The sequence below is a fragment of the Thunnus maccoyii genome, chromosome 4 (assembly GCF_910596095.1).
Source record: "Thunnus maccoyii chromosome 4, fThuMac1.1, whole genome shotgun sequence".
Taxonomy (NCBI): domain Eukaryota; kingdom Metazoa; phylum Chordata; class Actinopteri; order Scombriformes; family Scombridae; genus Thunnus; species Thunnus maccoyii.
Genome location: NC_056536.1, coordinates 19,039,635 through 19,055,074, shown reverse-complemented (window position 1 = coordinate 19,055,074; position 15,440 = coordinate 19,039,635). Strand labels below are relative to the sequence as shown.

The following is a 15,440-nucleotide window of genomic DNA, read 5'->3' as shown; positions in this document are numbered from 1 at the left end:
TGACCCTTTGTCTCCCAGTTGAACCTTATTACTGTTTGCTGTATTTGACCTGTCTGACCAGATCACTGTAAAGTGGGCCAGGGTCAGAAGCTACAGGCCGACCAAGGCTGCTGCCGGGTGGCCACATTTCTTTCTTTCTTTCTTTCTTTCTTTCTTTCTTTCTTTCTTTCTTTCTTTCTTTCCTTTTCTTTTTCTTTCTTTCTTCCTTTCCTTTTCTTTCTTTCTTTTTTTCTTTTTCTTTCTTTCTTTTTTCTTTCTTTCCTTTTCTTTTTCTTTCTTTCTTCCTTTCCTTTTCTTTCTTTCATTTTTTCTTTTTCTTTCTTTCTTCCTTTTCTTTCTTTCATTCATTCATCTTTCTTTCTTTCTTTCTTTCTTTTTTTCTTTCTTTCCTTTTCTTTTTCTTTCTTTCTTTCTTTCCTTTTCTTTCTTTCATTTTTTCTTTTTCTTTTTTTTCTTCCTTTTCTTTCTTTCTTTCCTTTTCTTTCTTTCTGTCTTTCCTTTTCTTTCTTTCTTTCTTTCATTCTTTCTTTCTTTCTTTCTTTCTTTCTTTCTTTCTTTCTTTCTTTCTTTCTTTCCTTCTTTCTACCAGATCAAAGCTCTGCTGTTCCCTCTCTCCAAAGCGGAGAAAAAGAAAAGAATTAATACTAATGGTGCTGGGAGCAGAGGAATAAAGCGTCAGGGTAATTACCCAGCAATCACTGCAGCATTCCGCAGCTGAGGGGGGCAGAGATAGGGTCTTGAGCCTAAAGAGCATGGACGTGGATCAACTTGGCCAGCACACACACAGACACACTCACACTCACGTACAGCCTAGGTTGCACAAGTGCAATCTGTCTTCATTGAACAGCTCTGGGTCTGCAGCAGTCTCTCCCTGCTCATTTTGCTCTGTGGTGGAGCAGGAGAAATCACTATGAAAACAGCGCTCGCTTCGTCTTTCTCGCTGCTTCTATGTCATTGTCTGTGTGCATGTCTGCATCTCTGTGTGTGTTGCATGTATACGTGTGTGTGTGTGTGTGTGTGTGTGTATTGGTTTCTAATTGATATGTATGAATGCAGCGGAGGGTCCGTGTATGAATGACTTTCTGGAGGAATGTGTGGGGAGAGGGGGAGGATGTCTGCTTGTCATGTGTAAGTGCTATATGCAACCCCCATCGCCTGAACCTGGCCCAATATTCATGATAATAATCACAGCTTGATTGTGTGTGAAAAATATGAATTTAATCGATGGTAATAATTCAGGTGCATCTGTAGTTCAAACTTCGAAATATGTTTGTATGTCACTCAGTCAAAAATGTTCAACACAAATAGAAATGATTGTTTTTGATGAGGCTATTATGTCAGTGAAATAGCTGTTGAGTTTGCACTCCATCCCCATGGCCTGCTGTGGAGTCTGTGGTTTCTATTGTATAAAGCTTCATCTGTAAAGTGACCCTTTGAGAGGATTTGTTTGCTTTGTTGCTGGTTACTGACAGTGCAGACATTCAGAATGTTTAATTTATGCTAACAAGCGGTGTTACAGTGAAATAATTTAATAAACCTTTGCTTCTCAACCGCCTTGCTGATGGTGGCAGCTACACTTATTTGTTTAGGGGATCTTATCTGGAATTCCTTGTCTCCCTTTTGTTGTTTTGTCTGCATGTAGTTATTTTTATTTCAAGTTTCATTTCACCTTTTATGCAACATTGTATAAATTAAATTATATTAATGCTATTGGTAATTTGTTGGTGAATTATAATCTCTTGTGAGGCAGAAAACCAAGTGCTTTGATTACTAAATAATGTATTTAATTTGGAGAATGGTTATTAGAATTATCTTTGAGGGTGTTTGTAAAATTATACAAGAAAGCTAAAGCACATTTATGAAAATTGATAAATCGAAGTCTGTCTGTTTGCTTTTATGTGCTCCTGCAGTCAAATGAAAGTATGTGTCTCACTGATGGACACGGAGTGCCTTTGTATTTCTGAACAGGCACTCGTGGTTAGGAGCAGAATGAATGCTGGGGCAATGGAGAGAAAGCTGCTGTGAGAATCACAGGCCTCAGTCATAATTGTAGTGGAACTCGTAGAAAATTCTGTTGCTTTCGTTTGCTCCTAGTTTAACATAATTTTTCCTTGGCTATAGGATGGGGGAGGACCTGCCTATTTGATTCATCAACACTGGCTCCTGCGTATGCATGGTCTTATTCGGTTGGAAGGCATGGGTCGTTTGGTAGAGGCCAGCATAGCAGATATAGAGAGACATGCAGGCACGCTAGCAAAGATGCACGTACACAGTGGCACAACACATTTTTTTGTGCAATTGTGCCCTGCCCTCCTCCGCAGGCAAGTGTTGGCTAACAGATCAAAAGAGCACTTTTACTTCATTGCTTCATTTGTGGGGAAAGACTGTGAGACTTCTTTTGCTCTCTTTGATGTATAGTTTGGAAGGGAAAAAAAAATCAAAAACTGTTCTGCAGCAAAAATAAAAAATGACCTTTACTTTTCGTCATTTAGAAAAGTGTGGATGATTTCAGAAACTCAGCATCGTACTTTGAACCTCCCTTCTCTTCCTCCCTCTCTCAGGCACCACTCGTCTTATGAAGTCATTGTGCTTGGTCGTTCCGGACGATAACAGATGAGTAATGACTCCTCGAGCAAAGAAGCATGACATCAGGAAGGTCATTCGAGGGGAATAGGGGAGAGGTGTCATTTTCTGCTGCTTTAGGGGTCTCTGTGTCGTGATGTCCCTTCACATTCCCAACCAGATGACTCAGCGGTCTGTAGAGATCTGGTGGGGACTCCGCAGCCATGATTAAATGGCAGCAATTCCTTTTCAGTAGCTAACTCTATTCATTCAATGTAATGTTGCCTGACATTTTTATGCTTAGCTGTGACTCTTAATCAAAGCAATGCATAATGAGGTACCGTAAGTAAAATATAGGACCACTGTATCACACATCTCACAAATATGGAGTTCACTTATACAAAGAACCTTCAGAATTTGAGTATCCTCTGTGGTTGTGTGCATCTATCCTGTCCTCATACATTGGATGCTTGGAAGACAAAACATAACATTTTTTTTCTGTTTTGAATCAACTCTCAGGAGTTGTCAAAGTGGCTAAATGCGCCTGTGGCAGCAAATTACCACATGGGGGCACCAGCTTACACAATATCAGTGCCTCTACAGTCTGCCGATGTTCCCTATGTTGTTCTGTTTCACAGGCAGAGATGGGGGTGAGAGGTGATGGAGGGACGAGGGTTAAATGAAGTGCAAGCGCACCCTCCTCACACCGAAAAGGTCACTGTCTTCCCTTAGCTTCATGACAAACTGTGTTTCTCTTTGAAAAGCCACATCTAAGAGCTAAGAAGCAGGAGGAAGTTTATTAATCAGGAATCAACAAGATGATGGCAGGGGATTAGAGCAGTATGCAGGTGTACAAGTTTAAATATACCGTAACACGCACATGCAAACACACACATACAAACATCACAAAATCCCAAATTTAATCTGTACATGCTTTACTTGGAGAGCAACATGTGACTGTGGAGCACTTGAAGTAGCAGTATGATACTTCCAATATGTAGTCTTTCATCATGTTTCTGTTGGACTGTGACCTAGATTTCTCTGGGGAAGTACATGCTGTGTTACTACATATTGTTCAGTTTGCGGTTATTGTCCCTCCGTGTGTGTGTGTGTGTGTGTGTGTGTATTTGTGTGTGGCTGTGTGTGCGTGCGCTTGTGCATGTGTATATGCATACATGTCAGTGCCAGGGTCTTTGGGTTTTTACAACTGTCCCTGTCATATTTTAGAGGTGATGACAAGCGCAGAGAAATGAGTTGCCTTTCAGAGAGGGCGACCAATTATTGTTTGGTGTTTTTATTGGTCCAAAATAGTTTTAAAAATACAAATGATTGTACTTTTTATGGTGGTCACGCTCCACGCTGGTCTCCTTTGTGTTCTGCAGAAATGATTCCTCTGGAGGCCACAGAGTTCTAGTTCTTAGCTTGGATGGAAGACAGACGGGTCGACTGGGTTTGTGGTTCTGCCCTGGAACAAGCTGCTTTTAGATCACGATTTTTTGCCAGGGACACTGGGCCTGATACTATTTCACTAACTTCTCTCCCATTACATTAGAACTCAGCTTGTCCTAATCATGATCAAACTGTGCAGGCTGCAACCACAATGCAACATCAAGGCTCCCAAAGGATTTCAAAGTCCACTGAACAGAGAAATTTGTTTTGTTGAGAACTATTAACTTTACATAAATGTGTGTCAGCTATTGTTTGAGAATTTGAATTCCCCTCCACTTTGAATATTTGTCTTTCATTGAAGAATTAATAAATGCCATTTTTAAAAAAAACCTTTTTCTTGTATGTTTTTATCACTGATGACAATATCACAGTCCACTAGTTTCACCAAGTAGTTTATACAGGAAGTCATAAACAATATGACTGTGGCCAGCATCACCAAGTTTATTTGTAAGCCATCTTTGTTCCCACATATTTCCAGTGAAATACTGCAATCATTTTTTAGAATGGTAGCTACAATGCCCCCCTTCCTGCATCCTTCTTTTTACATAATGATGTCAATGATGATTTGTCGATTAGTCAACTACTATTTTGCTGCTGACTCATAAAGACGTGTAGTCATGACATCTCTAAATCCCACAGCCACCCGATGTTTTAGAGTACTTAACTGTTCAGCTGCATTTTGGAGCTACAACTGTCGATAGCATGTGCAAAGTCAAGGTCAATGAAAGGTAACTGCACATCAACACTCCCACTTTTAAGGGGAACCTGGTCCAGTCCTATCAGCATGTTGATAAAGTTATCAGAGTCAAAACAGTAAGGCGGTAAACAGTGGGGAGCCATGTGTGTGGGAGGTGGCTGAAACAGACGTCATGGTTTCTCAAGAGGATACATACTCCCTGAGACAGACAGTCCACACCGCAGTGCCTGGCCCATAGAGTCATGGTAGCTGCCTATCGTAGGTGGTCTCCTACAGCGGGAGGTGTGTGTGGTTGGAGAGTGGGATGACATATGCACAGCGGTTTAATGATAAAAGCCTCTGTGTGTGTGTGTGTGTGTCTAGCTGTGTGTCTTTGTGTGTTTAAGAGAGATGCGGGAGTATAGTTTGAGGAGCCTCATACACTGAGAGATAAAATGAATGACTGCTGTTCTCATCATAACAACCAAGCTACTGGAAGAGAGGCCCCCTCTCTCCCGAAAAGGCATATGGCTGTCCTGTGCCTCGCCTGTCCACAAAAGGCATTTCTCCTCTGAGGGTATGTCGGGCTTTGAGAATTCTGACAGAATTCCTTGCCCTCTTTCCCATATCCATGACTCACATGACTCGTTCTCATCCGCCGGTACAAGGTTTAAGTTGTGTTGAACGTTTTCTGCACAATTTCACAGAAGGCCGAGCGACGCGGCTAAATATTTCATCGGGGGGTTGTTATTTTGTGCGACCAGGCCAAAGCAAACTTAAGCCTGGTGAAGAATGTAATCATTTATCTAAGACCAGGGGCGACATGCTCAATTTGACCTGAAATAGGGCTCTGTGGTGCCCACAGGGACAGGGAGCAAGGGTGTGCATGAGTGCATATGTATATGTTTCGGTGCGTATTTAGTAGAACAAGGTATGTCAAAGCCTCTGAGCTGCCACAACGAGAGGCCAAAGCGAGAAATTTGGTTTGTTTGCACTTCCTCCTGTGTTTACTTTTATGTGGAGATAAGCATGTTCCAGCATCAGTCTAGTGTAGTCTGTCAGCTTTCACCAGTGCCCGATGATGTGGAGATCGTCTATGTTATAATGTGTGTGGTTTTAGCACTCAAGTAAGTGCCTGCATCCCTAGGAAAATAAGTGAAACCTCTTCAGACCACTCACTTCAAATGAGAGAAACATAAGAGGAAAAAATGAGGAAACCTATATAACACTCAACTCTCTCAGTCTCTTTCTCTTTTACAGTGCCCATCCTAAAATCCCATCTAACACACCCATGGTAATCATGAAGTACTGGGAATGTTATCTGACTATGGCAGTGTGAAGCTTTCCCATCATTCCCTGAAGGGTTTATTGTCCCTATCGCTTATGGACTGACCTACCAGAGCCTTTAGCTTGGTTGTGTAATGACTGTCATTAACCTATCAAGATCTGCCGAAGGGTCCTGTCCACTTTTTCCCACCCCCTCCTGCCACTTTCCCTCTATTGCCAAAACCAAGATGGCTCCCTTAAACCCTTGGTCTTGCCCTCCAGGGAGCAGAGAACACCAAAGTCTGCAGTCTAATTGGATTCATTTGTAAAATAGCTGTGGAGATTTGAACATTATCTATCTATGTACCCATGACTGGAATGTAGCTTATTCTCCCCACTGGGCATTTTTACCATGTCACCATTTCAGTTAAAATGTGGTCTCTTGATAGCCTGAAGTGCTTTTCTTGTTTTTATTGGATTCTCGTGTTCATTAAATAATGATTTCTTTTCAGTGCATATGACTTTCTTTTGTACAACAAAAGCCCTGATCTGAAAAAAGGACCACTTGGGTCAAATGTGTTATTAATGCTTTGCAGCAGTGAGTGAGTGGTGCTTTCTCTGTCTGAAGAAAAACCATTAAAGAAGACTGAGTTGGAAACTGCAAAATACAGTAGATGCTATATATTAGTGCATAGATCTCAAAGAATCTCAGGGAGACTTTCTAAATGGAACTTCCTTTTTTCCAAAGATGATATTAATTTACACTTAAGAGGAATGTAGAGCGTGCCTGTGGGAATAATGATAAGCCACAAGCAAGTCACTATGTCCTGTCACCAGATGTGCTGTGCCTTTGTAACTGATTTGTAGACCTCTTGAGTCTCATTGTATTGCACTGTGTTGTACCTCCAGCTGCATCTGCTAGTGTTTTGTTTTGGTACAGCTCGGAGCGTTTTGTGTTTGTGTGTCTTTGTGTGTGTTTGTGTTCATCAGATAAAGGCTGTTGAACACCACAACTGGCTATTACACCACCACTTCAGCGACATGAGGTTAGCCACAGAAAGGCAGATGCAGAGACAAAGCCCCTTAAGTCAAAGGGTTGAATTAACTCTTAGTACAATGCTAAACTGGTACTGAGGGTGATTTGGTCGGACTGTCCAACGGCTTTGTTGTTTACACGTCTCCAATAAGTCTTCTATGCAGCAATAGAATAAACTTTTTCTACTCTCTATGGATCCAACCATAATTGTTTTGACCAAAGCCTTACAGTGGAGGCTTTCATTGCAGCTCATCTTTGAGATGCCAGGCCAGAATGGAAGACATTACCACAGGAAATTGGAGAATGCAGCCAGTGGCTGAGCACACTATTCAGTGTCTAGATTCATCTTCTAGATGAATCAGCGGTCAATGGGATAATTTCTTTTTGTGGTACTTTGGTACCACAAGGTCTCTAGTCACAATTGTCCAGTCAGGTACATTGTGCTTCTGCTACTTTCAAGTTCAGTCTAAATTGTTCTGCCTTCAGTTGTTGTGTATTTGTTTCACATCAATGTGCTGCTTATATGATGCCCTCTCTTTCTCTGTCCTTCTCTCTCCAGATTGAGAACCTGTTGGAGCAATTAAAGGATAAGGACAAACAGCTGAGTGGGTTGAGGGAAAGGGTCCAAGGCCTTCAGACCGATTCCAGCAACACAGACACAGCTCTGGCCACACTGGAGGAGGCCCTATCAGAAAAGGTACACCGGATAAAGAGAGGGTAAAGATAGAGGGTAAGCAAAGTTGACAGTGACCCAGTGAGAAAAGAAACTAAAGTTTAGTGTTGATGTTGAGGGAGGTATTGCGTTGTGAGGAAGGTGGCTGGTGTGGATGGTGTGAAGAAGAAAAGCATGCTATTGACGCAGAGGCTAAAACTTCTTTTTCAGACAATAAACGCTCACAAAATAAAATCATTAGACCACCATTCGGTCTGGAGCGGTCTGGAAATTTTTACCCATTGAGGCGCACTGGTCTTTCAGGAAGCTGGTATATGGCATGAGGCTTAATTAAGTTGCATACTTTGCTATGACTCACTGTCATAATTTACTGACACAACCTCCTAATTTATAGACCTTGGACCACACTAGATGAGGTCCTGTCTGAAAACAGTGAGGGAAAGAAGGAGGCACAGAGAGAAGGGAGGTCTAAGGTGAACATAGACAGAGGATTATTCCCTGTCTGTAACTGTGCTGAACGTAGGGAGTGAATGATCTATAGAATAAGAGGAGGATAGAAGTTTTGAAAGGGGGAGGAATGGAAGGATGGAAAAGAGGAATGGCAGAAGAGGCACAGCCCTGATGGAAGAGGTGGCCTCAGAATTAAGGGAGGGAGAGGTCAAGGAATGCAAGGGTGGAGGCAGAGAAGAAAATGAGTAACTTCTGCAAGCCATTTGAAAGAAGAAGAGAAAGAACAGAGCCGGCAAGAGAAATACAGTTAGAATGGATCAGACAGGGATGAAAATTCAGTAAAAGATAACACAGTCATGCATACATAGAGGAAAAAAATCAACTGTGATTGTAATATAAAGAGAGAGATAGTGCAGACATGATGTACTGTAAAGTCTCAATGGGACATGTACAGCCCTGGTCCAATGTTAGTGTAGTATCAAGTTTGTATTTAACTCTGTTCTCTGTGGTCTATCCACAGTTCAATTTGATCTAATATTGGAATTGCTTTTTTAAACTGGATTGACCGGTCTCCATAGCCACAAATAATAATGAGTGTTATGCCCCTGAAAAATGGGGAAAAATACGGACAAGAGTGAATGATAAATGTACAAAATACAAATTACTGTGCGAAACATATCAGCACATGTGTCCATGTGAGTTCATAGCAGACACAAAATAGTGGTCTCACTTGGGGCAGTTGCAGGTTTTACTCTGCTATTGAGCGCGGGCTCTGATCGCCATATACACTTTACAACACTCGACAGAACTTTACACTAACTTACTCAAAATGTTACATAATCACTCACTTATTACAAACACTTTAACAGCGTAAATTACTGACAAAGTATCTGAAAAACAGGGAGAAATAATCACAAGAGTAACGGGGTGATGTTTCCTCGATGAGAGCGTTTACCTGAATGAGAAAAATTTCCTTTAGGTAGAGACAGGAGAGAGAAGAGAAGACTGGAGACAGAAGTAATCAATGTCAGGCTGGCAGATTAAGACCACTTTGCAGATCACTGATAATACTATCACAGCTTACATGAAACAATAAAGAATTAAATGAACTATTCCATTAATAAATTCACTTTTAGCATTTTAACCCTTTTTGAACATACTACAAATTTTTATTGTTTTAAACACAATATTAAGGCTTTTAACAACCCATATAAATTGTCACTCATGAACGTATGATCTTTTTAACCTTACAACAGGATTTGAACCTTATTACATACCATGAACTTACTATGAGTATATTATCTTTTACCTTGTCACACGACCACAGTACTGTACATACAGTAAAAGTGCACCGAACAACTGCCATATGAATTCAGGTGCACTAAGCAGACTTATAGTATTCCACATGAGCGGATGGACTGGATGTTGGTCATAAACATTCAGCATTTGTTGATTTCTGGCAACATGAGAGAGCATCTGGTCTCCATAAAAGCCTCACCTCAACACTACTGAGCTAGCGAGCCGCCACTAACACTAAAAGATGAATGGCCTCGCTGGCCACTGTGGTGTTTTGTTTTCAGAAGAATGCATAGCATTTCATCGCACAGGTCATTTACCCAATAAAACCCCAATGATTTTACAGTATTCCCTGGTAAGTAAGTTACTTTCGAGAAGCATGGAAAATTCTCCTCACCCGAAAGAGTTGGAATGCTGATGCAAATTCTTGCTTTGAATAATGGTTTTTATTGTTTTTTTCTGGTCTACACAAGCTTTTAGAAATGTGTTTATGAATTTGGACTCATGGTTACAGAGTGCCAATGATTTCTAATTGGAGACAGGCTTTCACACAGGGCAGGTTTGATGTTATATACTATACTATCATGACCATGAAGATGTCAAATTCTTGTCTGGCAGTATATACATTACCCTGAGCTGACTGGCTTCATTTCAGAGTGGCTCCATCTTGCTTAGCTTTGTTGCATGTTTAAAGTTGTTGCTAGCACACATTTGTTGGTACTACATTAAAAAAAAAAAAGATTGCTTTGGCGCTGGAGGCTAAAAAATGGTTTCCAATTTACATGTTTGTTTGTACTGGAGGCTAAAAGATGGATGCTAGTTTACATTTTGTTGGCACTGGCTGCTGGTTAAGAGTTTATAGAGTTCCCAGTTAGGGCAGATGTGGATGTCCAGCTGTACTGCTCGTCTTTCAGTGGCTGCCTCATTTTTATGTGTTTATGTGTTCATGCGTTCCAATGTACACATACTGTTTGTGAGTATGTTTGTGCTTTTGCATTTGTTTTTAATGTATTTCTTTATGCAACATTAGCTTCTCATTGTGATCTGGCCTGCCAAGAGTATTCTCAAATTAGGAAACTATGAAGAAACAGAGTCAATAAAAGAGTTTAAAGGAGCTTTCCTAAACAAAATCTGAGTGATGTGTTTAACGTTCAGTTAGAACTACACATGAAAAGAAATAAACGCTGCTTGCAACATTTCAAAAGTTGATGTCAAAACCTTGTCAAAGTTCAAATTGTTTCGACTCTGAACATTGCATCTCAATGTTTTTTTCAGTGGTTCAGTGGCAGATGTAACATTGGTGCAGCCAACAAAACTCCCCTGATTAAAAGTGAATGTCTTTTTACACTTTGTCAAGTGCTTTGACACTGATCATGTGAAAGCAGCTTAAGTGGAATCAGACACAGGGTTGATTGAGTTCTTAACGAATATGAACCGATATGTGTGCTTGCACTGCTGCATTACCACATTGAATGTGTGTGTGTTTGTTTGTCTCTGCCTTACGAGGCTTATTTCTCCTTTTATTTCCTTTGTGTTGATTTTTATTTAATTGAACTGCACTTAATTTATATCAATTCAATCAAACATCTTTCACTTTGTGCATCCAGATGTAAGTCGATTAATAGCCTATGTCCGCTGATGTGTGTTTATATGTGCGTTCTGTGTGCAACACACATGGACTCACACAGGACATAGATGTTTTTGCTTAAAATGATCTTTTATCAACTAAATTTGTTTTTGTTGCAGACGGACTTTGAAATGAATAGCATAATGGCACAATAAACTGTAAATCCCTTTTCTGTGTCGGCCCATCTGTTTACCCAGAAACCACTTCTGATGCAGCCTACATATAATTCAGCTGTGATGAGGAGAACGTTGGCGAGCTTTTCAGACTTTGTGGTCAACACAGGGTGTGTGTAATGTGTTTACAAGAGTGAGTGTGTGTGTTGCTAATCACACACCCTGTCACAAACCTGCTTTTGGAGCCAGTCGCTAGCCACAGTACTGTGGTTCTAATTAACAAGCTGGGGCATTGTGCCCATGCCGAACCCTGTATTTTAGTGTGTATGTGTGTGTTTTCCTGTCTGTGATATTATGTGTATTGTGTTTTGTTTACGTGTGCTCCACACTTATGTCTCATAGAGGCAGGTTTTATTATCACATCCTGGTCTCTTTCCCTAAACCCCAAACATCCTAGAGATATTTCATAATGTGGGGAAAACACCCAGGACCTATTAGCCATGTGGTCTCTCTCCCTCGCTTCTCTCTCTCGCCCTCTCTTCCAAAGCCCACTATGCAGTACTGTACTGTGCCAGGTCTAGTTAGTGGCTGTATTTGTCCAATTACCCAGGGGTTTAAAGCTGCCAATCATGCGGCGATGCCACATCGTAAAGCCCCATTGCTGAGCTGTGCTCTGTGCCTAAATAAACACCTGAATAAACACCTTGATAATCACTTCAGTCCACACCTAAACACACACACATACACCTTTGCACACACCTACTACACACACCTTCCATGCTCCGCCACCCATGGCGTGGACCTGGCCTCGGGCCAGTGCCCAAAGCCGTGGTCCTCCCGCTGTCCAATATGATTAGAGAATAGAGAAAATTATGATGAAAGTATTCCAACTTGGTTTATCAGTAGGTAATGTAGAGTTGCTAGGAAGTGATCTACAGTACTGTCCAAACCGCCAATAAATCTGTCTCTGTCCCTCAACCCTTCAGTTCCTCCTGCTCTACTTGGCTCTGATCTCTCTCTGTCCCTGGTATTATTTATGGTAGTATTATTTATGATGGGCATTTATGAGTTTGTCTTTGGCTGCACTTTGCAAAGCATGCTTTTGAGCCTATTCAGCAAGACTGCATGGCTCAAAAATTTCAGTAATGATAGGGAAGACCTGCATCACACAGGGCTGACAATCTTTTGCAGTCTGGAAGCAAAACAACATCCATTTTATAACATGTCTTAAATGTGAACAAGGTTTTATGCAGATTATAGCTATCTAGGCCTTTGCCATATTCCCACTCAAACTTCTTACTGATTTTTTTTTTCCCCCCATCTCACTATCTCAGGAGCGAGTGATTGAGAATCTCCGGGAGCAGAAGGAGCGGGAGGACAGGGTTCGACTGGAGGAGCTGGAGCAGATGAAGAAGGAGAACCAGGAACTGAAGGACAAACTGTTAGCCGTGCAGCCCCAGAAAGTGTCCCAGAGTCAGCCTGCTAATCCTGTGTCGACCCAGAACCAGAGGCTTGATGGAGAGGTCTGTATGGGGACGGGGTTGCACATCTGTGTGGTCAATAACACCTGAGGAACAATTGAAACACGGGATATTGAGGGAGATAACATCGAAAAGTGTCTGCTGTGTGTGTTTGTGTGTGTGTGTGCGTGTGTAGTATAGAGTGATGTTTCATTTTTGGTTATTGTTGTAATCACTTCTTAATATAACATGGAACCTGAATAATCCAAAAACAATATAACACACGGGTGAAACAGTGTGCATGTTGATACAAGCACTGTACACACTCAAGATTGATGGTCTGGTATGTGTGTGTGGACTGCAGACAAACAGACATCAATATTTCATCGTCATCTACATCATAACAGACTTGCACATACTGCACCACTTGTGCCAAGCTCTAAAATAAGCCCAAAGACAAAATTTCACAGACACCATAAAACAAATACTAAGAAGTACACTTCTCAATACCTTTTACTGTTAATACTTCAAACGAACATCATGACACTTTATAATTATTTTTATTGTACAAAAAGAATTAAAAGAATTTACTTTTACAACCACTCTGCAGTGGTTGTAATGTGCTACTTGTACCCTGTATTTACATTGCTAACATATACAGTAATAGTAATTCCATTCTCTTACCTCCCTGTGAGCATCCACACTATTGTTGGCAACTCACAAGTAAAGGGCGTTCCTGCACTTTGTCCCACAGGATAAAGGGATGAATTAAGAGAGAGTGATTTATGAAGGTAAAAGATCCCTCTATCCCTGTTCAGGTGCCAAGTGAGAGGCCTTGCTGTCTTTTTTCTCTCTCTTTTTCCTCTCCCAGGCTTACAAGCCAGGACAGACTCTCGTCCTGCCAGAATTTATGAGAATGTTTTCTTTTATACTCATAAAAAAAGCATACACACATCTTATTCCTCTGAAATGATATGATGTGATATACTGAATGTTGACGCGGCACCACATGAAAAGGACAGCAGCTCAATAAGCCTTTGTAGTGAGCAGATTCACACTCCGACAGAAGTGTTGCCATAATTGGGCTATTTTATGTACTTGCCAGCAATCAGACCTGTTATGTAAACTTAGAGATTCTTCAAGAAGACAGATGATGTTTGTGTGTTTATATGAGCTTGGGTGTGTGTGTGTGTGTGTGTGTGTGTGTGTGTGTGCGCTTTGCTCTGTGTGTGCCTGAGCATGCATGCCAGCACAAAAACAACTGTGTGTGTGTGTGTGTGTTGTGTGAGTTTCTGTGCATGAGTGTCTGCATGTGTTTGAGTATGTTGGTATGTTTGATCCTATTGTCGGGCAGTGGACTGTGACAGGTTGTGAGACTTTAATACTCAGTAGGTCAGAGGTGAACTGACATGCTGCCTGAGATTATTCTGATCAAACCGACCTACCACACACACACGTACGCATTCAGTGCCATTGAGGCACGTCATCAGCCAGTGTATGACACGATTGACACTGACTGCCACGTGTACTTTTAGGTTCTGTAAATACTGTAATACTATTGTATTATAGTGTTGTTTCGAATCCCAGAATCCAGTGCACAACAAAAGCTTCGCTGTGAGGTGCTGCACATGGTAGAGATCCAGCAGCACTAAAACTCAAATGATAGTCAAATAAAACTCAATTGACAATTCCAAGCAATGGTCGAACGCTTCACTTCAATGCAACCAGCCGCACTCTTTTCCCCCCTGGCGACTAGCTGCACTGTCGCTTTGAGGGCCCTGTGGTCGCTCACTTTGGTGAGGACGGTGGTGGAATTGACTGCATTCTGAAGTCAGGACAGCAGATGTACTGGTCATCTTCTGCCACAGTCTGAAAACCTTTTCAGATTACACCTCGACAACCCATGCTATGTCTCATTCTAAAAAGACAATGAGCAAAAAAAAACCCCAAAACCTAAAAACCTTAGCTTGAACTGTGTTTTTGTTTAAGGGGGTTAGGCTTTCTCATGTTCCTATCAAGTCTGAATGCACTTATTGTAAGTTGCTTTGAACAACAGCAATAAAATGATGTGTTTTTGCTATATAAATTCATCAACTCTATACAGAAACTACACAGCAGAACGTGCTTACTTGCTGTGATAAATATCCTCAGCAAATTAGCTGAACTGTCCTTGTGTAACTTGTGTTAATGCTACTAGAACATAATGCTGTTGCTGGGTGAAATGGTTGCTTTTTGCACAATGTCAAAAATGTTATTATATTTTATTATTTTCTGTAAACCTCACAACCATTCGTGATATATAGAAAATGTTTTAGAAATACATACATTAATCCAATAGTTGTACAATGTTACTACCCAAATCAGTGTCCTCATTTGACTTTAATTCAGAATACCTCCAAACATGGACAGGACAGTTCTACACAGCCATTTTCCTCTCAAGCACATGTAGAGTTTGTGTTTGTCATCGGGTCGTGTACTCACAGTGGCCCACTCACTGTATCTGCAGATGTTTGTATTACTCACTCAGTCAAGCTGTTAGCAGAGCTTTTTATCTTGACCCCAGAGCTCTGTTGACTTCACTGCATCCTCATCCTCTTCCCATAAAACAGTATTTGTTGATCCCGGGGTTAATAAAGGACTTCTGGAACTAAACACTGGTTCTTCAAAGAGGAAAACAGTAAAGAACCTCAGGGAATGCAGTGACCTTTCTGAAGTGGGTTGGCTTAAATCAGCGAGGAGGCACCACACCTTAACTGACTTTTCAATCCTATTGAAAAGACAGTTTAGTCTTTTCAAGCCTGGCGCATGTCGTATCATCTTACATTTTCTTTT

The 15,440-nt window shown here is 41.1% G+C and overlaps 1 protein-coding gene across 17 annotated transcripts in view; it reads left to right on the top strand.

Annotated features, from left to right (window-relative positions):
- Nucleotides 1–15,440, top strand: part of LOC121895562 (ERC protein 2-like) — a 156,541-nt gene that overhangs the window by 45,953 nt on the left and 95,148 nt on the right. For all 17 annotated transcript variants that reach the window (XR_006095807.1, XR_006095806.1, XM_042408834.1 and 14 more), the window contains 2 exons: nucleotides 7,549–7,686; nucleotides 12,483–12,671. Coding sequence is in view for 15 of the 17 variants with exons in the window: in XM_042408834.1 (XP_042264768.1) it covers nucleotides 7,549–7,686; nucleotides 12,483–12,671 (327 nt within the window). In the remaining 2 variants the exon portion in view is untranslated. The remainder of the gene's footprint in view (nucleotides 1–7,548; nucleotides 7,687–12,482; nucleotides 12,672–15,440) is intronic.